Source organism: Hydra vulgaris, chromosome 09 (assembly GCF_038396675.1).
Source record: "Hydra vulgaris chromosome 09, alternate assembly HydraT2T_AEP".
Taxonomy (NCBI): domain Eukaryota; kingdom Metazoa; phylum Cnidaria; class Hydrozoa; order Anthoathecata; family Hydridae; genus Hydra; species Hydra vulgaris.
Window position 1 is genome coordinate 26255001 of NC_088928.1, and position 25808 is coordinate 26280808.

General features: G+C 27.7%; 1 protein-coding gene and 1 long non-coding RNA gene across 4 annotated transcripts in view; one reads left to right on the top strand and one right to left on the bottom strand.

Moving 5' to 3' along the window:
- Positions 1-21823, bottom strand: part of LOC105847707 (tyrosine-protein kinase receptor torso) — a 64416-nt gene extending 42593 nt beyond the window's left edge. For 2 of the 3 annotated variants that reach the window (XM_065805176.1, XM_065805175.1), the window contains exons 1-6: positions 21540-21823; positions 20440-20496; positions 9331-9393; positions 7621-7681; positions 6913-7100; positions 5558-5717 (exon numbers count right to left, since the gene is read on the bottom strand). In XM_065805176.1, the coding sequence (XP_065661248.1) occupies positions 5558-5717; positions 6913-7100; positions 7621-7681; positions 9331-9393; positions 20440-20496; positions 21540-21557 (547 nt within the window). In that variant the 5' untranslated portion in view covers positions 21558-21823. Of the gene's footprint in view, positions 1-5557; positions 5718-6912; positions 7101-7387; positions 7544-7620; positions 7682-9330; positions 9394-20439; positions 20497-21539 lie in introns of all 3 variants that reach the window. The other variant, XM_065805177.1, reaches the window with a different exon arrangement.
- On the top strand, positions 10701-11011 carry LOC136085064 (uncharacterized). The gene is made up of 2 exons (XR_010641044.1): positions 10701-10801; positions 10982-11011. It is a non-coding gene; the product is annotated as an uncharacterized LOC136085064 (long non-coding RNA).
- Positions 21824-25808: the final 3985 nt, after the last annotated feature.

Genomic DNA, 25808 nt, shown 5'->3' on the forward strand with positions numbered 1-25808 from the left:
TTGCAACCGTTTCTTAAAGCCACTGCACTATGAAGCGAAAAAAGCGGCCATAAGTGGTTTTTTTTTAATAAACCATTTTCATTAATTTTTTTTTACAACTTATTAGAAAAAATATCAAATGATAAGAAAAATATATATTTTGGTTCTCTCATGTCTACTATCCTAGTCAGAGAAGCATTTTTTCCTACCTAGTATAAGGTAAAAAAAGCTGAAATTCGCGAACTTTTTATACTTTTCTAATTTTTATTTTTTTTACTCATTTAGATGATTTTTTGATTTTTTTTATCATAAAGCTTTATTTAGGCATTCTTTTATCTTTTTTAAAAGTAAAAAGCTTAAAACATTGAATATGGCTTTTGCCAAATGAGTAATTAAAATATTAGGTGAAAATATAAATTTTCTGATAAATATTGTTTTTGAAAATAATAAATCTCAAAAGTTCCGCAGAGTTCCACCTTGAAATAACTTTTTTATCCTTGGGGATGTTATCATGAATAACTAAAAAAAAATCAGCTGCCCCAAATTGCCTGAAATGGATTTATGGGCATAAGTATAAAAAATAAAAATCTGTGTAAAATATTTTTCCCCCCACAATGAGGGGGTGTACGTGGTCATTACTTCTGAACACCAAAAGATTTTTTTACGAACTTTGAATTCTGCTGATAAAATTAAATTTTATTTTAAGTTTTGAAAACAATTATGTTTAAAATACTGTGCCCCCTCTCAAAGGGTTGGAGGGGGCCGTTATTTGGGTTCTTCATGTTCCCAAGCTCCAATAACCGTAATATTTTGTTACACATCCTCATTTACACTTGGGATATAAAATGGATAATAAAATATACCAGGCCCGATCTCCAGAAGATAAATTATTTGTAAAATCTCGAAAAAAAGAAATCAAAAAAAAGTTTAGAGAGGTGTTAAGCTTAGTAGTTGATACTCCTAAGCAGAGATTTGGAAATACTAATACAGGAAGCACTGCAAGGAGGGCATCTCTAGCAGCAGAATCTTTCTCTGAAATGACAGGAGTTAGTTTGAACATCATTTTAAGACTAAGAAACATATTGAATGCTGTTTGCAGTGGATTCCACCTGAACTAGGATGCTTTTAAAGCATATTGTTATAAAACTTCAAAGCTGATAGTGGAAACCTTTCCTTGGTACATTATGCCTATACTTCATAAGGTTCTAGAACATGGATTTTTAATTGCTGAGCATTTGGATTTTCCCATTGGAGCATATTCGGAGGAGGCTCAGGAAGCACAAAATAAGGCCATACGAAATGCAAGACTCAATCACACATGCAAAATATCTAGAATTAATGTGATGCAGAACCAATTCCATTACTTACTAATAAGAAGCGACCCTGTCATCTCTTCGATTGCTTTCAGGAACCCCAAGACACTTTCTGGTCCTAACCTTGATCCTGACGTACAGGACCTTCTCAGAGGAGATGAATAGTTATTTTTTTTCTTAATAAATGTTATTTTTTCAAATTTAAACTTTTTCATGTAAAAATTCACTTATCAGTATATATAATCAGGGATTACATATTAATGCTTAATAAATATTTTTAGAATAATTTCTAGAACCTAAAAATTAAAAAAAATTGCATTGAAAATTCAAGGGAGGAGGGGGAGGGAAGAGGGTGGTAAGGGGAGGGGTCTACAACTTGAGAAGTTTTTAATAACCCACTTTTTAAGTTTGTTTTTGAATTGGAACAATAATTTAATAAAAACGTTTAATACTTTACAAAATTTTGAGTTTTGGCTGCTTTTTGACCATTTCGCTTCACTGTGCACCGATATGACTCAAGGTGAAAAAAATGTGACAGTTTCATCAGTATTTCCCTCTATTGTTGGGTTGTATAGTCACTTGGAACAATTTAATACAACTTATCTGTTCGGTATGAAACAGGCATTGCAAAATAGTCATCAAAAAAGATTTTTTTTGAAAAAAAGGCATATTTTCAAATGTCAACTTTATCCTATCAGTAGACGAGAAACTACCATTTGATGACTTGATGTATGTTATTGCCACAGTTTTAGATCCCAATTTTTGCTTCTTTTGGACTGAGAAGCTATCTCATGTCAATCTAGGCTAAACAGACAAATTAAAGACAAATATTCTTCAAAAACTTGTCACTTCTACAACAAGCAGTTTAGCCATATCCATTCAACCATGAACAGAAAAATCTTACCAGAAAACCTTCCCCCTAAGAATCAAAGTAATAATTCATCATTGTACTGATATTGTAGAACTACACCAGTCAGTCAGACTGGAACTACCACCTCATAAAAGTTTTGATTTATTGCTATGAGGAACTGATCAATGTTTGGATCTAATTCCAACACTCTAGGCATAGATCTCCAATTTTAGAAAATGCGTGGGTAAAATTGCTAATTCTCAAAAATGTATGCTTTTGCGGTACACGCAAGCTCCTGTTGAAAAGGTATTCAGTCAGGGTGGCCAGATGATGAGCCCTAAGTGTGCAAGCTTAAACTCTGACACTTTGTCAGTTAGTGTTTTTAAAATGTAACACAGATAAATTACTATAATAATTTTTTATAAAAATCAGTATTAGTAATCTTTGTTTAAAATTAATGAAAGAATGACAATTTTAGTAAATAGGCTAAATGTAGACCACACAGGTAAAACCATAGATGTTACACTTTTCTCATTTTGAGAAAAATGAAATTTAGTGTTTAGTGACATTAGATATCTGTTTATTAATAATTGATTTAATTAAAAGTATATTTTTATGACATTTTAGTCTTTACACAATATATAAATGCAGTTTTTGTGCTAAACACAAAAATTATTGATTCACACTGTTCTTTTGAAAACAAGACACTCATTTTGGACATCTGTGATTTTTCCGTTGTAAACTCATCAACTCATAGACCACATTAGCTTGTAACCTTTTAGAGCACTTATTTTTTTAAAGGTAGATGGTAACACATTGTAATATACAACTACAATGTACTGTGTGACCGGATAATAAAGCCTTCCATCATCCCTCTTTCTTTCATAAAAAAAAAATTCAAATAAAATATTATATGAAAGTTTTTTTTAACTTTATACAAAATAGCCTTTTACCAATCTATTTACCGTAGATGATTCCATGATGTATGTGTTCAGAGGAGATTCTACGAATTAAATGAGGGGAGGGTGAATCCTCAAAAAGTCCTGACTGGCTTCTTAAATAAAAAAAAAGGTTCTCAAAACGAAAGCTTAACTGACTGAATTGTGTCAAATACCCAACTAGCCAACTAAATTCATGAAAAAAAACCAACAATAACTTAAAGGGGGAAAAGGAGAGGGTGTAACCCCCCTGTAAAATTGCCTCTGTAGGTGTTCCATCACTTTATATCAAGTTTGTATAAACCATACAAAAACCATTTGTGAACACAAATTTAATAAAAATGTGTTTTTTTAATTTCAAAGAAAAATAAAATAAATTTTTCAAAAATAAGATCAAATATCTTATTTTGTTCACTCAGAAAATGTTTAGCTTTAATAAGTCTTTAAATTTTTAATAAAAAAGAGGCAACAGAGCTATGTATGCTTGTTTCCATTTATCAGCCACTTTGATCTAAATATATGGGATGTAACACACATAAAATTAAATATTTCCAATTTTACATATAATTAAATTTTAACAACCAAGTTTGGCTTTGAAACTCTGCAAATTTCAGAAATTTTTCTTGTTTCATGTTTATATATAATATTGAACTATTATGGTTTTTTGTGAAATCGTCTAGTGTTTTAGCCAGTAACTTTTTTCAATGGCCATGTTTCTATCATATTCTATAAAGGTGTCATGCCTATACAGAATGTGACAGTTCTAATTGATAATGAAACAGTAATGCTGTCAAGTTTTTCAGTTTTATGAACTAGATAATAAAATCAATCAAAAATTTTCATTTTATATTTTTCCTAGCACATAAATTGATAATTTAAAATCATGCAGCATAGAACATACAACATCAGACCATCTGTTTCCAACAGTTTCATCATAGCAATAAAAATATAATTTTTGAGTTAAAAGTATATTAGTATTTAAAAAATAAACCAGCAGTTGCCTGGAATAGTATACATATTGGTTTCAAACGTTTAGGCATTTTATTTTTTTTGAGGTGAAATCTAAGGAAAATTACTTCACAATTAAAAAGTTCAGAATCAGAATATTATTGAGTCTATTTTTTATTTTATATATGTATATATATATATATATATATATATATATATATATATATATATATATATATATATATATATATATATACATATATATATATATATATATATATATATATATATATATATATATATATATATATATATATATATATATATATGTATATATATATATATATATATATATATATATATATATATATATATATATACATATATATATATATATATATATATATATGTATAGATATATATATATATATATCTACATATATATATATATATATGTATTGTTTTTTTAATGTTTTTCTGTGAACGTAATGTTGTTTACTTCATCCGATGCATTTTTCTTAAAGATAAAAGTTATTCATGTGACTTACGCTTTTATTACATTTGTTAAGTTATAAATAACTTGAACAACTGTGTTTTTTACCCATTGACAACATTGAACAAACATTGGACAACAGTGGTTGTTTCTAAGTTGCCCTTTTTTTTAAATGACCATAGAACCTTAAAACATAGTTTTTTTGTAATGAATTTTAAAATTAAAATAGCTTAGTACTATAATATCATAAAAATATATAAAAGTTGAAATTTTCAAAAAGTGGTTTTACCCTTGTGGTCTTCAAATAGCTTAAGTAGTATTATTTCACTGTATTTTGTATTATGACTCATTAACTACTATATTACAGAAAGATTATTTTGATTTTACAGTTTAGAAGTATTATCAGAGTCATGGCTCTGATATTACTTCAAAGTGTGGGAGGCATTTTTTAGAACTTCGTGGTCCTAATGACAGGTTTTGGAACAGTCGCCTGGCATGTTACCGCTTGCACATATATGTATATATATATATATATATATATATATATATATATATATATATATATATATATATATATATATATATATATATATATATGTATATGTATATGTATAAATATATGTATATATATATATATATATATATATATATATTTATATATATATATATATATATATATGTATATAAATATATAAAATATATGTATATATATATATATAAATATATATATATATATATATATATATATATATATATATATATATATATATATATATATATATATATATATATATATATATATATATATGTAAAACAGTGTAATAGAATTAAAAAGTTTGCGCAGATATTATCACAAAAATCCTTTATGATTAACTTACAAAAACTGCTTATTAGAATGTTTTTCTAATATGTTTAAATTAAACTTAATTAAAAATTAGTTTAAATTAAACTCAAAAGTATATTTTTTCTTAAAGTATTTACTCAGTAAGCTAATAAGATCAAATTTAGTAATATGAAAAAACTAAAACAACCCTACTTGAAAAGAGACTTGTTAGATTAGTTTGTTTTTTGTATCCATTGTAGTTAATAGGATAAACATTTATTTTAAAATTATTATGTTCTTCAAATAAATATGACTCATCAACAAGATTGTTGCAAACATCTGCTTCAATAACTTGTGTTTGGTTACCTGCTACCTAAATAGAAGTAACATTAAAATTTATTTACATTTACACATATTATACAATAAATTTTTTTTCTTTCTTTATTACCATCATTTAAAAAGCTATCACTTTCATTATCATCATTTAAAAAGCTATGATCCCTTCCACTAACATCATTCAAAAAGCTATGGGTACTTTTACTATCATTTAAAATTAAGAATCAATCTACTAATTAAGTTTTTAAGAACATTTTTTAACATATAATATATTACATATAAAACTAATATATTTAAAACATATAATATATTACATATTGCCCATTGAGAACCAAGAGGCTGTATGTCTATTTTTTTTATTTCCAAGAAAATCAAGTTTTAAAATTTAATTTGTAAAGACTTACTCCCAGAATGTCCGAATAATTTTTAAATATTTTTAAAAGTTGTATCATTCTTGAGACCAAATTTGTTGAACTGAATTTTGATAATAAACAGAAAAACACAAAATGTGGACAAACGGCCTCATGGTTCTCTGCTGACGATATATAACTAATATATTCAAAACATATAATATATTAAAATATATAACTAATGTAGTTAATGTCATTTTTTTATTACTATTATTACAATGATTTATTAATGAGAAATAGGGTAATAGGAACTTCTGTTCATATTGGTGCAAAATAATTGCAAAAGGACCGTTAAAAAAATCAAACACATCATTCCACAATTTTTTTCAAAGATATCTAATACTCTTTATTTCACAATCTTAATTACACAAAGGAAACAGATTTTAAAGTATAAAAAACATCTAGATTCCAACAAATAATATTATAAAAATTTTTTTAATGTAAATTTTTTATAATTTAAAAAACAGAACAGCAACTATGCACATTTAGGACTTTAAGGACACAAATTGTGAGGAAAAAAGTTTGCTTCTTTAGAGTTTCAATATACTCCCATTTATCCTCTTTATATAACTATTTTAACAGGTTTGACAGCCAAAGCAAGGGCACAGACACTACAATATCTTTGGAACTAAGAGTTGTTTACCTTTTTTTTCTTAAAAAACTGAAATCACCTCCCCAAGGCTTAGAGCTAAACAAGTCACTACAATCGAGGAGGCAACTAAATTTTTTCTAATGGTTGTTACCTCTGGAAAAGATGAAAAAATACTAGCAATGATTTAAAACTAAATAAATTAAAAAATATATATGTATGAGTGTACTTACTAAACCTAATACTGTTTCCTTTTGAAAAATGCCATTTTGATTTGTAATTGTTACCAAGTATATGCTTGATACAAGATTGTTATTTGACATGATGTAAGGCCATTGAAAGGTGGAACTCAGAAACTGGTTATCAATATTTAATATATAAGAAGAAAAAATATTGGGTAAATTGGTACCATTTTTACCATCTAAAGTTAAGATCATATTTTTATATACAACAGCAAAAATATAAAAGTAAAAATACTGTGCTAAAGTAGTAGTAGTAGTAGTAGTAGTAGTAGTAGTAGTAGTAGTAGTAGTAGTAGTAGTAGTAGTAGTAATAGTAATAGTAGTAGTAGTAGTCAGGGGCTACTCTAATAATTTGGGTGGTGTATCCCCATTTTGGCATCTGCCGTAATGAAATTTGGCAGAGACATTGACGTATACAGACATTATTTTACCAAAAAAAAAACATTTGCTATAAAAACAAACATACTTTTTTAGACTGTATTAGAGCGCCCAAATATGGTTGGCGTTGTCGAAAACAATCTTAAATAGTCCCTGGTGGTAGTAAAGCCCCTTTATGCATCACTAATGTAGAAAGCTACTTAAAAACTGATTAGCCTACTCCATGTTCGTCTCCTTTCCCTACCTTAGGGAAATAATTACATTTAAAGTAAATCCACGATGATGATGATTAATAATAGATTTAATATGTAAAAAACTTACTTTGTTTACCAACAAACAATTTTGAATAAAACTGACAGCCTAATTGACATGCTTTAGAAGCCTAAATTATATTATAAAAAAATATTTAATAAACCTATATACAACTAAGAAACAAAAAAGTAATCAACATTTGTTGTAATTGCTTACATGTGGAGGATCATAAAAGGATGTGTATGCTCATAAACACAGTGAAAATATAAAAAAAAAATATATAAACTGTAATATAAAGCAAATTAATATAAATATAAAATATATAAAGTTTGTTGGAATGTCATCTAATTGTGTTAAAGTATGTAGTTCATAAAAGCTGAAATATGAACTTTAAAGCTAAAAAATGAACTTTAAAGCTGAAAAATGAACTTTAAAGCTGAAAAATGAACAATAAAGCTGAAAAATGAAACAATAAAGTTGAAAAATGAACAATAAAGCTGAAAAGTTTGAGCAAAAACAAACTTGCTGTAGAAATGTAAAAAAGAGAAACTTTATAGAAATTTAAAAAAATTTTCTGGATGGGAGAAAACTCACAAAATATAACGGAAAAAATATATAGACATACAAAAACAAATAAAAGATTCAAATTCAGTGGTTGAATTTATCTGCCAAAAAATCGGGATAATCAGTGTATGATTATAAAGATTTGGGATGTATCATCAGTTATTATAAAATCCAAAAACATTATTTAATAACTTATACAAAACAGTCCATTACTGAATTGATACAATAAATAATTATTTAGTGAATACATATTATATCTGGCAAAATTATGGTGACTGTTACTTCAAACTTTTTTTAGCACTCTACTATTAATTGCTTCAAATTCTTTCAGTTTTGGTTTGTTAGGTTGATAAATACTTTTTCATATTCTTTTGAATCTCTTAAGTCTTTTGATTTTCTTAAATCTTCAGCTTTTTCCTTAAGGATTACTATAAATGGAACATTACTACTGTTGTTTGGTTTTTAAAATTTTGTATGGTAACATTAAATTTTTTTATTACCTTAATTATTGAAAATTATTTTTTTTATTTTTTTTTTAGGATCAGCATTTTGGATGCAGTTGGTCCAAAAATTTTACATTATTACATTTTACATTATTATTCAACTTTTTCTCCCTTTTTTTTTATTCATAACAGAGCTGATAATATTAATTTCATCACTTGATTTTATACCTTTTATATCAAATAACTTGCTTTAATTCAATGTGTTACTGGTTTTCCAAAATTGTAACATTTTCAGATATTATTTCATTCTCATTTTCCAGCTTATTTTATTCTGACCATTATTGGTATTCTTTATGTTTAAATTAACTATTCTATTAGTTATCTCTTCAAATTGCTTTTAACCATTTTGCTGTTTTAATACACAGAAACTAAATTTGGAATATTTTGTGTTTCTTTCCTCATAAAAATGTTTGCCATCATTGGCAAGACAAAAAAATTTAACAATTAAAAATATACATACTTTATAATAAAAAAAAATTAAAAAAAAAAAATTATAAAAGTATGATAATAAGTTTATTTTTTATCTTTAATTTAAAAAAATTAATTACAAGAAAACATAACTTGAAAAAAAAATCCTTCTTTCAAGCTTATTTTATAAATTTTATGCAAATTAAAAAATAAAAATTAATGAAGAGTTTAGAGTTGGTGTACTTTTTGAAGATAAATTTTATTTATTTATTATAATTTTAAATACATTTTTATTAAAACTTACAGTGCATGTTGACTCACATCTTGATAAATTAAATGGCAAAGGTTGTTTGCAGACTGTCAAGCACTAAAAAAACATATCTTTTATATAATATATACACAAAATATTTTAAACAGGCATTACCTAATTAAGTAATGCAAGAGAAAAATTAGCTAATTTCTCCCCTTTTTTTTCCCAGGGTTCAAATTGCTAGTTTTTATTTTAATTTTCAAATTTTGATTCATGATTAATCTGATAAAAACATTTAAATTTAACATTTTTTTTATAGTGAAAAAAAAGACCTTATAGTTAGCGATGTTAACAAGACTAAAGGTTGAAAAATCAAGGCTAAAAATTGGAAAACCAAGACTAAAGATTGAAAAACCAGAATATATATATATAGGCATTTTAAGTACTTTAGACTTAATTACTTAAGATACTAAAAATAGTTGTAAACTTTATTTTTTTAAATTTTATATATAAGATGACCAATGTTGGTCACCTTATATATAAAATTTAAAAAAATAAAGCCTTACCTTGATCAGTGTCCTCCTACTTATCTTTTTTGATATCTTAAAAATAACTTCAATATCTTAAACTAATTGCAACTTAACTGTTCCATATGCGTGATTTCAATTGTTGATTTAATGGTATTTGTATTGGCTAATGTTTTGGTATTTTAATATTAATATTAATTTAATATTCTTGCTATTTAACTCAATTCTTGGCTCGCTCATTGCAATTTCTTATTGTGAGAATTCACTCTTATTCCGTTGTTAAGTATCAAATCAGTACTTAAAAATTACTGTGATAAAGTACTTGCAGAAGACTTGATACATATAATAAACCAGTTACAAAAGCAGGACACAAAAGCAGGATACAACTGCAAGATAATGAAGTCATTCTTCTCCTTAATCTTCAGTTTCAATTGTCTGGTTTTTATTTTTTTTTAAATTTATGTAGTATATAGTTGCGAAAATCAATTTTTTTCATTTTTTATTTTTAATCAAAAAATATATATGTATATGGAAACTGTATAGATAATAAACACTAAATCTAAAACAACACCAAATAATTTGAGTTTTGTTTGATCTATATCTAAAACAAAACCAAATATTTAAGTTGGGTTTGAAGACTGTAAGCTTTTTAATTAGAGCTTGATTTTTTTTTTATTATGACAGGTATATCATGATTGTTTCAATTTTTATTTATGTATACAGGGTATTGTTTGGTTACGATGGTTCTACTTTTGACTTAAAAGTTATTAATGATGGAGGTATTTATTTTTTTATTGTTTTAAGTGAAAAAATATATAAATATATATTTACATAAATTTATATTTTTAAAAGTTAATACTTTAATTTTTATTACATTTTAACTTTTTAGAATTTTGGAAGAACTGGTTGATGATTTAAGTGGAGGAAAAATATTATATGCTGGTTTAAGAGTCATTGATCTGAATAAAAAGTTACCTAAAATAGTCTTTATTAATTGGGTAAGAAAAAAAAATGTAAGTTATTTAATTAATATTAAAAAATTATTTTCAAGATATGTTTAATCTTTTAAAATATATATTAAATATAAATTTTTATATGTTTATTAATATATATATTAAATTATATTATTTTTTAAATATATATATTTTTTATTATATATATTAAATATTTATATATAGCAAGGTGAAGGAGTTCCCTCTTCTGTAAAAGGTAAATGTGCAAACGATTTTCGCGACATTACTTTTTTGTGACTTTTTCGTGTAAGTAGTTGAAATTAAACTTTTAAAAATGATTTTAAAAAAAGTAAACAAGTATGAAAAAAATTGGTTAAAAGATTTAATGCCTTGTAAAGTCTTTTACAAAACAAGAAAACTTATTAATAGAGATTAGCTTTGAATAGTTTGTTTAATAGCCTAATATTTTTAAATTCTAAGTTTTTAAATTAATTCAAGAATTCAATTGTATGATTATAAAATAATTCATGATAAGAATTTTGATACTTTATATCATATATATTTAGAGTTTGTAGTTTGTTTTTTTTAATGGTAATTCACCTCCCCAAGCCCAAGAAGGCCACTACTCAAGGAGGCTACTTTAATTGTGGTTACAACCCTCTCTCAACTCTATAATTCCAAAACACAAACCTTGACAAACAAGGCCACTGGATGGAGAAACAAGCTGAGCGCGGTACTACCAGGGATATGAGGTGAGCTCTCTATCACTACACCACTACTGCATTTTAGTTTTAATTAATACCATTTCTATTTTTATTACCTAAAACCGCATTTATATATATACATATATATATATATATATATATATATATATATATATATATATATATATATATATATATATATATATATATATATATATATATATATATATATATATATTAATATACCAAGTAATATTTGTAACAAATTTATCTGATATCTTAAATTAAATCCAATACTAATAATATATTATGTTACCAAGGGTATTCAAGTAAATATTTTAAATTTAGAATCTACTGAAGGCAAAACTGTTAATATTTTGTCACAACACTTATAATAAATAAAAATAATTCCTATAATAAATAAAAACAATAAAGTTGTTGCACTAACAGCTGATAATACCAATGCAAATTTTGGTGAGCGAAGACGGAAAGGAGTAAATAATGTCCATGTAAAATTACAAGACTTACTTCAAAAGAAATTACAAGGAATTGGTTGCAATTAGAGGTGTGCGGAACTCAAAGTTTCGAGTTTGAATGTGAGTTTATTCAATAATCGAACTTGAATCGAATGTGTTTATGTAAACAAATATAATTCGAATTTTGAATCTAAAGTTCAATATTGCTGTAAAATGATATTAAAACGCTTCAAAATGGAGGACAAGAGAGTAAGGAGCGTTATTTGGAATTATTTTGATAGGCCTAAATATAATAATACTATTTTTGGTTTTTGTAAAATTGGAAAATGCAGTCAAAAAATATCTTGTCCTACTTCATCTACAACTGGCTTATTTACTCGCCTGAGAAGTTATCATAAGAAGGAACGAGCAGAGTATGATAAAAAGGCACAAGAAGCAAAAAGAATGAAAAAGGAAGAAAATAAAACTGGAAAACAACTGTCAGTTAGTGTCACAGATCTGTGGGTTAAGAAAACAGCATGGACGTCTGATCACAAAAAAGCTAAAAAAATACCACAAGCTATTTAGCGCATGTTGGCTTCCAATTACCTGCCGTACAATTTCATAAAAGAACAAGGTTTTCAGGCACTTATGAAATAGGTTGTTCCTCAGTATCATATTCCAAGCAGGACCACTTTTTCTTGCAGGGCTGTGCCAACTATGTATAAAGATTTGAAACAAGAAATGATTGATCGCATTACGACTGAGTTAGTTGGCATGCCATCCTATTACTTTTCCACAGACATATGATCATCTAGCGCACTGGATTCCTTTATATAACATTTTGTTTGATATACTTAACTGCTGATTTTCAAATGCAATCATATACACTGGAGAATAAACTGTTTGTGGCTGTGTCACATACAGGCAAAGCAACATTAGAATCTCTTGAGAAGTCAATTGAAGGTCGCTACCAAGAGCAGTACCAATATACATTCTTCAAGACAATGGTAGTAATATGAGAGCAGTCATGAACATGTGCCAAAACTTTATAGACTTACCTTGCTTTGCTCATATGCTTCAATTATTAATTAATGCAGTATCTGAAATTGAAGGCATGATTAGTATGATAGCAAAATGTAAAAAAATCATCTTGCACTACCATCACAGTATTCAATCATCTCAATTGGTGTATGCACAACAAAGGCAATTAAAAAGAGATGAATGTAGACTCATAATGAGTGTATCAACGCATTGGAATTTCAACCATCACATGACTCAACGCCTTATGGAAGAAAAAGCGCCCCTATCAGCCGAAATTGCATTAACTGGCAAGGTGGAGAACCTCACTACGAACAAATGGAAACTTGCCAAGGGTTATCTAAAGATTTTAACCTCTTTTGAACAGGCTATCAGAGAGTTGTGTGGTGAAAGTTACCCAGCATTATCTATGAAAATACCAGCCCTGCATGGATTACACAAGAAATTGCAAGGTTTCATCAGTGATATTGCAAATAGAGGCTCTGGAAATTCACTAGCGGGGAGACCTGTGGCATCTTTAGAAAGGTTTCCTTCTTATGACAAGGTAACATAAACAATTATTTATATACTGAGACTCAGTATGTAAGTGTTTATTTCAGTGTTTTATCAATCTTTTTTTTGACATTCACTGTCATTATCAATCACGCACTAATTTTTAATTACTTATTAAAAAAGCTTTTTTTAACTTTAATTACATTATGGACCATGGTCATACTTATCTAATACATTAATATCTAATTATCTATATTCCTTGAACTATTTTACAGTTTCTGTAATATTTTATTAGGTTCAGCCAGATGCAGTTTGCACACTGGTAGATCCCAGGTACAAGTCACTTTACTGCAAGCAACCTGAGAAGCTGGCGGCCAACTTATTGAAGTTTCGTGAATTACTCAATGAACTTCCAACAGTACCAGGTTCAGGACTAAAACTAGTCCAGTCTCAGCACTCAGTGATGGAGTCTACACTAGAAACACAATTAACAGGCTTGTGAGAATCCCTCGATAACATGATGACAGCAACTGCCACCAACAACAATGTTGCTGATGTGCCAAGTACGAGTGCACTTGATGGTGATGTGAAGACATACTTGAAAGATATTGCAATTGGGCGCAATAGTTGTCCACTGACATGGTGGAGGCATAAAAAAGTCAATTTTCTTGTCTTGCTAAACTTGCTCAATCACTTCTGGATAAGTATGGTTTGTTGATAATGATAACATTTTTAAATGAACTGAATGTACACTTTCACTAGTTTGTTTAATAATCTCAAACTCGATCCAATATTTTGTAATCTCAATCAAACTCGATCGAAGATAAAAAACCTAACCTCGCACAGCTCTAGTTGCAATGCACATATTTTTTCAAATGCAATTAACACAGCATCATGTGCATTGCAAATCGATGCAGAAATTATAATGACTACAGTTTATTTGTATCTTTGTGGTTTTACTACCCATGTGGCTACTTTAAAACATTTTTACAAAGAAGCGAATGTCGAATTTAAAAAACTATCCCTTCAAAAAACTTTTGAAAAAAGCTAGATGCCTTGCTCTAACACCTGCTATACTTTTATATTTTATATATATTAAATGGGTTCAAATAGTTTTATTATCAAGAGGGTTCATATAATTAGTATATGCTATACTAATTATTTGAATCTTTTGTTCATATTTTCAAGTTTAGAAAAATGTTTTTGTTAGTAATGAATTATCAGAGATATTTATGTATTTTGTATACAATCAGGGAACTTTATTTCAGAAAACAATTCAAAACATTAAAAATGGTAATATGTCTACAGAAGTTAGTCTTATTTTGATCAACTTTATTCTTCAAAATCTGATTTGAAGATAGTTTTACTTATTTAATGATAAAAAGAAGTCGATGAAATGAACACATTCAATATGAAAATTTAGGTTGAATGTGTGTTGATATTAAAGCAGCAGTCAAAAGAGCTTTTTAAATTGGTAATGATTTCTGGATCAATGAAAAAAAAGATTTAACACTAATACTCTAGCAGCACTGAAATTTCTAACATATTGTTAGAAAAAAATGGATTGACAAAAAATATCTACTCATTGAGAAAATATTCCTTTATTTGTTAGATCAAGTTAGATCAGCAGAACAGAACAGATCAGCAGACTCAACAACATCCAAAAAAGACCAAGACATTTTCAAATTACCATCAAAGCATCAAAATCAAGTCAGAATTGCTGCTACCAAGGCCAATAATATTTTTGGAATCTTAAAACATACCTTCATCAGCAGAGATACCAAAAATATGGAAAAAGCTTCACTCCGCCTATATATACCCCCATCTGAAGCTACAAGACGAAATGCATTAAACTCAGACTCACCTCTTTACTGAATAGTCGTTTACATAGGATCTCATCTAAAAAACATAAAATTAAGAACAACATCAACTCAGTTAGCTGGCTTATTGCTCCACTTAACATCCCATAAACTAAAGTCATTGCAACCATTTTAATCATGAAATAGAGAACAATTGCTTTACAACTTTTTCAACAAGCGCATCACTCACCCATGGAACACACTACACAACAAAGTTCTTAGTGCTATCAGTGTCAACTTTAATTAAATTTAAGAAAAATTTAATTAACTATTTTATATTTAAATTTACAATGAAAATTAATTTTTACCATAAAAAAACGATACTTAATTTTTAGCTTAAAAGACAACTTAAAACAAAAATAAGTATAAGTGTATTTTTATTTTGATAAAATAGTTTTATAAAATTAATAAAAATTGATCAAATTTATTTATATAACTTTTTTTTTTTAAATTTTTTTGCCCTCTTTTTTATTGTAAAAAAAATGGTCACTTTATTATATATAGTTGTACTGTATAATAAATTCAAAATGAATAACAAATGAACTGAATAACAAATAAAACATGTTTTGATTATACAGAAATTTTTTTTTTTTTTAAATATCTTCACTTTCAACTAGGCTGCAAGCAGCCACTATAAGAGTTGAATGTTACTGGAAGAGAAAAGATGAAGTTTGTATAGCAAGATAACGATTGACAGATGACTTAAAAGATTGCAAGTTATATGAAACAAGAAAGCAAAATGAAGGAAGCAAAGTTTAAAGAACTGATGTTCGAGGAAAGAAACTAGATGAATAAGAGTTTTTGAAGCACTTAGGAACAGTTAGAGAAAAAGGATGAGACTCAATTGAATGACGAGTAACACAAGAATGAATTTTAGTAAATGGCACAAGAGACACTAGAGTGCCCATTATAGTATTTGTAGATAAGAGAAAGAGAAGCAATATTACGACAATAATGGTTGGAGGTTGGCTGCAAGAACAGGTACAACTATGTTTACAATGCGTTTTTGCACCCTGTCTAAAAGAGAAAGGGCACCATTGGAAGATCCGCCCCAGATATAGCAACAGTATTCCGTACAAGGACAGACTTGAGATTTATAGAAAGTAGAATCCGGAGTAAGGAAGCGTCAAGCACGATAAAGAGATGCAACCCTAGCAGGTGCTAATTTTGCAATGGATTTGATATATGGTTTCCAAGAAAGATTAGAAGTAAGAGTTAATCCTAGAAGATGAAGGGTAAATGACTCATTGAGTACACTACCGCTTATAAATATAGGAAGATCTACATTATTGCGATAACAATTGGCTGAAAAAAATTGGGTTTTATCTGAATTAAAGTTCACCAGCCACTGTGAGCCCCAAGCTGTAGCAGAAGTGAGATCCTTTTCAAACTCAAATGCCTCCTCCAAGCAACTAGAGAGTGTTGGCTTCTGATCAAGACAAGAATAAATGGTAGTATCATCAGTGAACAATGCCACCTTAGATGTGAGTATATCTGGAAGATCGTTAATGTAAGTTAAAAAGAGTATAGGGCCAAGGATAGTACCTTGAGAAACCCCTGAAGTTACAGGATATGAAAAAGAGTGTGTTCATTGAGGGTAACTTTTATACTACGATTGGAAAGAAGGATTCAATAATCTTAAAGATGTTACCTGATACACCATAAAAAGAAAACTATGCACAATAAAACCTGTTATTATTGTTAGCAAATCAGCTGTAGAAAAAAAAGATCGAAATCCATATTGATGATCAGAAAGTAAGTTGTTAGATTCAAGATGAGAGATTAAGTGTTTGTTAACTAAAGATTCAAAAACCTTGCTTATGGTTGGAAGAAGGCTAATGGGACGGCAGTGAGAGAAGTCAGATGGCTCTCCAGAATATTTGAAAATATGTATGACAGATGCTGCTTTCTAGCAGGCTGGAAAACAAGACTCTGATGAGCACTTGTTTAATAGTTTTGAAAGTTTAGATGGTAACTCTGGAGAACACTTCTGCAAGACTATAACAGGTATGTTGTCCAAACCTAAAGAGTCTGAGCAGGAAATCACTTTAGATACAGAAGCTGGAGTGATACAAATGTCAAGCAATGGATCAACCTGTTTGTTTTTCAATATCAGGTAGAACGCAACTAGTGGAATCAAGAGATGATATTGATGAAAAGTTCTTAGCAAACAATTCAGCTTTGTCTTTAGGTGAGGCGATAAAGCCTGAACCATACAAGAGAGGTGGAATAACAGGTTTGCCCTTATTATTGATACTGTTAAAGATTCTCCAAAAGTCACAAGAGCCTAATTTTTTAAATGAAATACGAGATTTCATGTCCTGAGAATAGCGGGCTTTGGTGTTAGACAAAACCTTTTTACAATGGTTTCTAGCAATAGTAAACAGACGTCTGTTTTCTGGTGAATAGTATTGATAATAGATAAGAAAGTAATAGTTTTGAATGGAAATTGCAGCAACTCAATGTGAGGAAAACCATGGAGATGAGTGAAGCTTGAATTGGAATTGTCAAGAGGGAACAAAAGATTCCATGCCAGCCTGAATCCAAGAAGATATGTAAGAAGCACATTTGTCAGAAGGAGGAATTGTAAATAGTTATTTATATGTAGCATTCTTTCCAAGATTCAAAGTTTCTAGTAATGGTACAAAATTAAATTCTCAAGAATTTAGATCTTAAAAAACTTTAAAAAAGTCCTTGAGAAGGCTTTAAAATTTAAAAAGTACCTAAAAATAGCCTAAACCAGTAGAAAAAAAGTAAATTTTTTTTTTTTACAAAATAAAAAAAAAACTTTTACAAAATTTTGTGAACAATTATTATTAAAAAAGGATTAAAAAATAAGTTTTAAGGATTATTTTAAGGATTATTATTAAAATAAGTTTTAAGGATTATTATTAAAATAAGTTTTAAGGATTATTTTAAGGATTATTATTAAATAAGGATTAAAAAATAAGTTTTTTTTTTTAATTTATAAAAGACTTAGTTTGTATTTTTATATTTGCTTTTTTTATGAATTTATGAGTGCATATGTGCAATACATGTACGAATATAATTAATGTTGTCTAAAATGGTATCCAAATTTGATTAAAACAAGATTTGTCAATCAAAAATGTTACTTTTGGGAAAAATTTTGAATAAATACAAAGTCTCTACATCAAGTAAGCAGTACAGTGGAAGAAATGAAACGTTTCTCCAGAATATTCAAAACTTATAACAAAAGAAACCTGTATATGCGCCTATGCCTAAGAAAATTTTAAAAATGAGGAACTTGGTAAGATGGTTTAAGTAAGGTAAAGATAATAATAAATTGATTTTTATTAAATGTGCAATGTTATTATATGTGTAATATTGAAGTTTAAAAGTTAAAAATCTAACAAAGTCTAATTACATTTTTATGAAATATTTGTTTCTTGATATGTTGCTTTCTTAAAAAATACATCAAATTGTTTACTAGTAGTATTGTATGAATGTTTAAATAAATGTATAAATATTTATATAAGCTATAATTTCAAGGTTGATTGGACAAAGAAGACTAGTAACTAGTAAGATGAATGTTCTAAATCCTAACCATGAAACTGAAACCAAAATTAAAAGGATTTTAATTTTGTAAGCTGTTGTTTAAGCATTGGATTCGAAGATTCGCCACAAACAATTTTTTCTTTAAACTTTCAAAATACTAAAAATTGTTTAAAAACATTATCAAATTAAAATCTAAAATTTATTCTAGAAAAGATACCTTAAGATTTGATTTTGTTTTGATGTGCTAACTGAATATTTGGTTTATCATCTTATCAGGCTTGGGCTCTTTAGTGCGAGAAAATATCAGCAACAAATTCAGAAAACTTAGGAAAAGCTTAGGTTATTGGTACAAATAAGATTATAAAAACAATTTAAATACTTTCATCAAAAATCTTGATAAATAAAAGCATACCATTAAATATAATTAATATTATCTCACTCCCTTTTTTAAATATCTTCAAAACTTTATATAAGATAAAGCTTGGATGACACTTTAGATAAATGATTCCAAATTAATGAATTTTTTAATCTCATCACAAAACTTAAATTGGTGGTCAAAAACCACCAATTTAAGTTTGACTTGATATCATTTTGTGATATCAAGTCAAATTTGTATTCTATTTGTCAAGTAAAGTTTTGGAAGAAATCAAATAAAGTAATAACTTGTGAGCAATATATTTACATACAAGTAATATACTTGTGTACATATATACAGATATTAGTCGAAATAATAAACTGCTCTACTGTGTCAGAAGATTTGTCAGCCAGGCACATTAAAAATGCATGACTGAAAGTCAAACTAATATGTTTGCAATTATTTTAATTTCTTGAGTTTAAATAATTATTTTTTAACAACTATTGTCAAAAGTTGTCAAAAATTATTTCAACTCATTTTATTTTTGTCATCAGAAAAATCTAAATTACCAAAACAAACTGATTTCTTTTTCCATTGTGATAAATAAACTTAAATCAAAATACATTTTCCAAAATATAAGTGTCAAAAATAAGTCTTAGGTAGAAGTAACATGTGTCCAAGATGAGAATAGTCAAATTCGAAAAATATTACATTTTTATGGTTAAAGAGCACAAGATAATTTTCTAAGATCAATATTGGAATATAGATCATTTAAAAGAACTTTGAGTGTTTTTGTTGATAGAATTTCATCAGCTTTCAACATCAACATTCATGGCATTCATTATGACATTCATCAACTTTGTATTAATATTAATACTCGTATATATATAAAAGAATAAACAGATATATATGTATGCAACAAACTATATATATATGTATGTTTGAAAGAGGGCAAAAAACAAGGGAACATGCAAAAGTTGACTAAAAGGTAACAATATAATTATACAACTGATTAATATTAATATTAAAATCGCTAAGTTCTATACATCCTCTTCCCCTATTTTCTATAAACATTCCCTTAATAAAATGTATTATTATTTTTAAACATTTTAAACATTTATAAAGCTTTTTAAATATGAGACATCTTTAACAATAAATTTTTATTTCAAACTTTTATTTTATTTTTAGCAAAACCTAAATGTTTTAAACAGTTGGTTCTATCAAACCAATATAAAAATATTTCTAAAAATACATTAAATACCTGTTTGCAGGAGGCGTTTGTACAATTAAAATCAAATTCATTATTTTGATTGATGCCCTATAAAAATTAAATTATTTAAGTTTGTTTATTCTTTACAATTAAAAGAATTAATTTATTTCTCCATAATTACTATTAAAAAATAGGGTTGAACAACTTTGACAATAACTTGAATAATAATAAATAAACATAAAATATTTTACTAAAACTGTTGGTAAATTCAAAATTTAATTTAACGTTATAATAAAGTTTTCTAAAAGTTGAACTGTTGTTTTGAAAATTTAAAAATAATAAGGAAATTTTAACTCAAGTTTAAAAAGGTGTTTTTAAAAAAGAAGCAGTGTGATTGAAAAAAAAAAAAAAAAATTTAGAAAAAAAGGTATTATAAATAATAAAAAACTATATAATTATAAATTATAAACAATAAAATGACTGTGTGAAGAAAAATATGAAAACTTTAAAAGACTACAAATTTTTAAAGTTTTATGGCAAAAAATGTTGTATTAAAACTTGAAAAATAAAATATGAAAAAAAATAAACATTCTTTTTATAATTGATGTTATTTTTATATGTTGAACTATTAACCGAAATAAAAATAAATAACAACATTTTATAAGTTTTAAGGGCTCATAAAAGAGCATCAATTAATGGAGGAGTGAGAACATTATGGAGTAAGGTCTTACTTTGTTGTTTACACAGTTAGCTAAATTGGGGCCTTTATGTCAATAAAACATCCTATGAAAACCTCGATTATACATACCAAGAGGAGTTTAAAACAAGAAATCCTAAAATTGCAGATTAAAATCCAGACAGTTTTTCAATATTTTTGTATAAATGCATCTTGTATGCAACTAAATTTTAGAGTTTTATACATGTCGAAGGAAGTTTTATAAATAACAAATATAATATGTCTTAAGAATGACTGGAAGTCGACAAATATTTTCATTTTACTTATTTCAACAATAATTCAGTATTTACAATAAATAAATACATAGTATAATAATAAAATCATCAACCACCACTAATAATAGATAATATCATTTTTACAAACTGTACTTACAATATTTTATCAATAAATAGAAAAAAACATGGACATCACATACATTGTATGTTAGATGCATTTTTGGTTTGTACACTTGATCTAAAACTAGGAATATTGCACTAACAGCATAACCATGTAACTGACTGCTATTTTTGCATCTTTTTAATTAAAGAAATTTAAAAAAAAATTAAAAAAAAAGGAAAAAAATTGCTCCCCTCAGTTTGTTTTCAGTGATTTTAATAGTTGCACACTCCGTTATCTTTTTACTTCATATGCCTGTGCTTCAACAACCATTTCATCAGTAAAAAGCCATTTTGATAAAAGCAGCAGTCTGTTCTTAATACTATGACGACAGTTGAATTAAAAAACCTGGTTACACAAGACCTTCAATTAACCAAAAATTAAAATGAATTACTGGCACCTTGTCTATAATGTTATTTGTTATTATTTAAAATGTAGTTTTTTGCACATTTTAAGATCTTGGAAAATGTGCCCCAAATTGATTTTTTCTAATTTGTTTAATTATGAGTTAAAAAACAAATAAATTTCACAAGATTTTAACATTTTTTTTATAGATAGGTATATATGAAAGGTATATATGAAAGCAAAACAAAATCTTTTCTCCAAGCTTGCCCCAATTGATATACAAATGTTAAATGTAAAACTTTGTATTATTTTTCACATTACCATAGCCCTAGAGGGATAATTTATCATAACTCAAAAACCAACTTTCAAAAACTCATACTCAAATAAACTGTGCAAATTATCAAAATTGTGCTAATTAACAAACCTCAAAAACCAAAACACACATGGTTTGATGGCAGTAGGCCATCAAACCATGTTTTGATGGCTTACTGCCATCAAACCATGTGTGTTTTGGTTTTTGAATTAAACATTTTAAATAAACTAGATCTTACATTTTATATGAAAGTATTATTATAAAAAATAATATTTTCATTGTTCATTTCATTGTTCATTTCATTTCATTCATTCTTTATTTCAGTTCATTGTTCATTCTTCAATTAGTTTATACCATTGAAGAGTTGAAAATTAATCACGATTTATTTTGAGGGTTTCTAACTTGAATTTATTAGATTGGAGGGTCTAGACTATAAAAATATTGATAAACTTGAAATAATGAATCTTAAGCAAACTCTAACAGTATTAAAATTTAAATTAAAATCTTAATTATTGAAACATCCATAAACATTTCCAATACTCTTGGAATGTAAGCAAACCTGGTTGGATAAAGAAATCACAGTTAAATTAAAAATGATGTCCCAGCAAGCCTATGTAAAAAAAAACAAGAATGGGGAAAATCTAAGTGAAAGAACCAGAAGATCTACGATAATAATAAATCAATTGAAACCAATTCAAAAAATTGTTTACTTAACTAATTACTCTAATTTTTTTTGTTGGCTGAACACCCTGTTGAAGCATTGCCTTCAATAAGAAATGCATCTAGAGATTCTACCAAGAAAGACTTGTTGTCATAAAAAATGCTGCAAGTTCTGACTATGTTAAAAAAAATTAAAGCTGAAGATGTCTTGAGATTAAGAGTTTAGTGTGATCTTTCAAATAAAGGTATTAAAATAATTGAAACTCATCCATAATGCAGATATTTATTCTTTACTTTATGAAATTCAGAATAAAAAACAGAAATGTTATCCTGAGGGCGCAATTATGTTGGAAACATCTGTTTCAACTTCTCTGCAGAGTATGTTTAATGATAATAATTTATTTCATGTCTAGATTGTATGATAGTGAGGAAGTGTTGAAAGAATTACTTCACTTTTAAAGAGTTTTGATATCCAGACAAAGTGTGTATAAACAGAAAATGTATACAATCTTGCTCATATTCATATTTGTGGAGCTAACTCCAGTGAATATAATAATCCAGCACAAACCAGATCTAAACTAGTTAATGAGCTTTATCTTTGGGGCTTTCTAACCTGCCCGACTGACTCTGATCTTTTATGTACATTTTACATTTGGGTTACAAGATTGACATTAAAACATATTTTTAAAAAATCCCCAACTAAAAAAGCATCAGATTAAAGAAAAAAGAGAAAGAAAAATGTTCAACAGAGGTTCAGAGATAAAATATGTGAAAGCAGAGTTTTACAAACACTAATAATGGGAACACTGATAAAAGGGCAAATAAAAAACTGAGATTTTTGATATCACATGAGTAATGATAGATGTTACTATCTAATTGAAGACAATTCTAAGATCAGTATGCCTCATTAACGAGTTGAACCCTAAAGGATTTGGTCAGTATTGCTACAAAGCTACAGCTCTTTTACTCAAAAAGTATTCTTGATATTTGATTTTCTTAACTGTTTATAAGCTCTTGAAACACGTGTTGCTCATAAAACATAGGATATCTTGGTGAGCAAAAGAGTAGTTCAAAACAAGGTTTTGAGTTTAAAAAAACGCAGGCTACTGACAGAGAACATGTAACATCATACTGACAGAGAACATGTGAAAGAATGCTACTACGTTGACTGATTTATACCTGCTCCAATCCAAACCTTCAGTCGATGTAGCAACACTCCCTTGCATGTTTTCCCTAAACCAGTCGATGTAGTAGCACTCCTTGTCATTGCAGTGAATCAGTGTGATATTAAATGTTCTGAATCAGTGAGATATCTGGTTTGCGTTTTTGTTTTAATTAAAAGCCTTTTTATCTTTTGCTTACTCAGCGTTGTTAAGGAGAGATCCGAAGAAAAATATAGCGTTAGCACCGTTACAAAATTTAGAAAAATATTCAACCCGCTTTTCCCGAAAAAACCCATTGGAGTAAACCCATGAAAGTACACACATTCCTGATTACAAAAATGTAAAAACTGAAATCAACGAATTACGTCCAAGAAAAAAATTGCGATTGAAATTTTATTCTATAAGCACATGACACAGAAATAACAGCACACATTTTTTTTTGCATTTTTATAGCACATTTAATTTTAAAAACTCTATAAAAATAAAGAAGTAATGCTAAATCTTCTGCTTTGACTAATATCTTATTCTAAAAACATATTGAAGTAAATGAACTCTGGTTTTCATTGGTTTTACATGTGTTTGCTATTTACTTGCGTCTCTTTTGTATCTTTTCCAGTGTTCAGCAAATGAGCGGTGAAGAGCTTCTGTTGACTGCTCACTGTAAGGTCCAAGTGCAGTGTGCTTCATTTCAATGAACACTTTGATTTGAAAGAAGACTGCATGTACCTTGGGGGTCACTGAAACATTTAACAAAGCTAGATATGACACCGTTACAAAACTTTGAAAAAAATTCAACCCACTTTTCCCGAAATAACCCTTTGGAGGGATGAAAGTACACACATTCCTGATTCTAAAAATGTAAAAAACTGAAATCAACAAATTACGTCCGAGAAAAAAATTGCGATTGAAATTTACTCTAATAGCATTTCTTACTGAAATGATAGTGAACAAAATTTTTGCATTTTTATAGTATTATTAATGAAATGATAGTGAACAAAATTTTTGCATTTTTATAGTTGTCTGCTTCTTGTGCTTTCAAAAGTGTGATAGACAAGTGACAACATTCATCATTGAAAAACTTCATTCTCTACTTGATAAACCAATTGATTTCTCTGATACTCGAGTCCCAAAAGGAATATGTGAGAATTGCAGAGTGAAACTGAGGAAAAAGGATTCTGGCCAGCCTGTCTTCTTGCCACCTAGTTTCAACTAAAAGAGCATTCAAGTCAGACAAGAGACACGAGAACAAAACTGTGACTGTCTTATTTGCAAAGTTGGAAGGCTAAAATTGAATGAAAAGCATCCACTCAGTACTAATCCAATGCCATCATCAGCAGCAAAAACTCACAGAAGATGCTCAGAGTGTCTTGCTCTTGTAGGTAGAGACCTTCCCCATAAGTGCAATCAGGCAACATTTAGAAAAAATATGCAAACCCTTGTGACAATAGACCAAACATTGGCAGAACAGATTATATCTTCAGTGATTTCTTCAAAAGATGCATCTCCACATGGAACAATCAGAGTTGCACAACATAGTGGACGGCCTCTCCCCATCACAAAAGGTAAATTTTTAATATCATTTTATTTTTATAAGATATAAAACTTACTATTAAAATAATAGAACCCCACATCATTTAAAATTTATTGTCAAATTGGTTTAGTGAAATTTAGATCTTATTAAGCTTTGTTACACTATTAAACTAATTGTTCTTTATTTTAGGATTTTTCAGTACATAAAACTTTTTGACAATGCTCCAATCATGACAGTGAAAGACCTTGTTACTGTTCAGGTGAATACTAATTTGTCAAACTCTGGTGTTAAAAAACT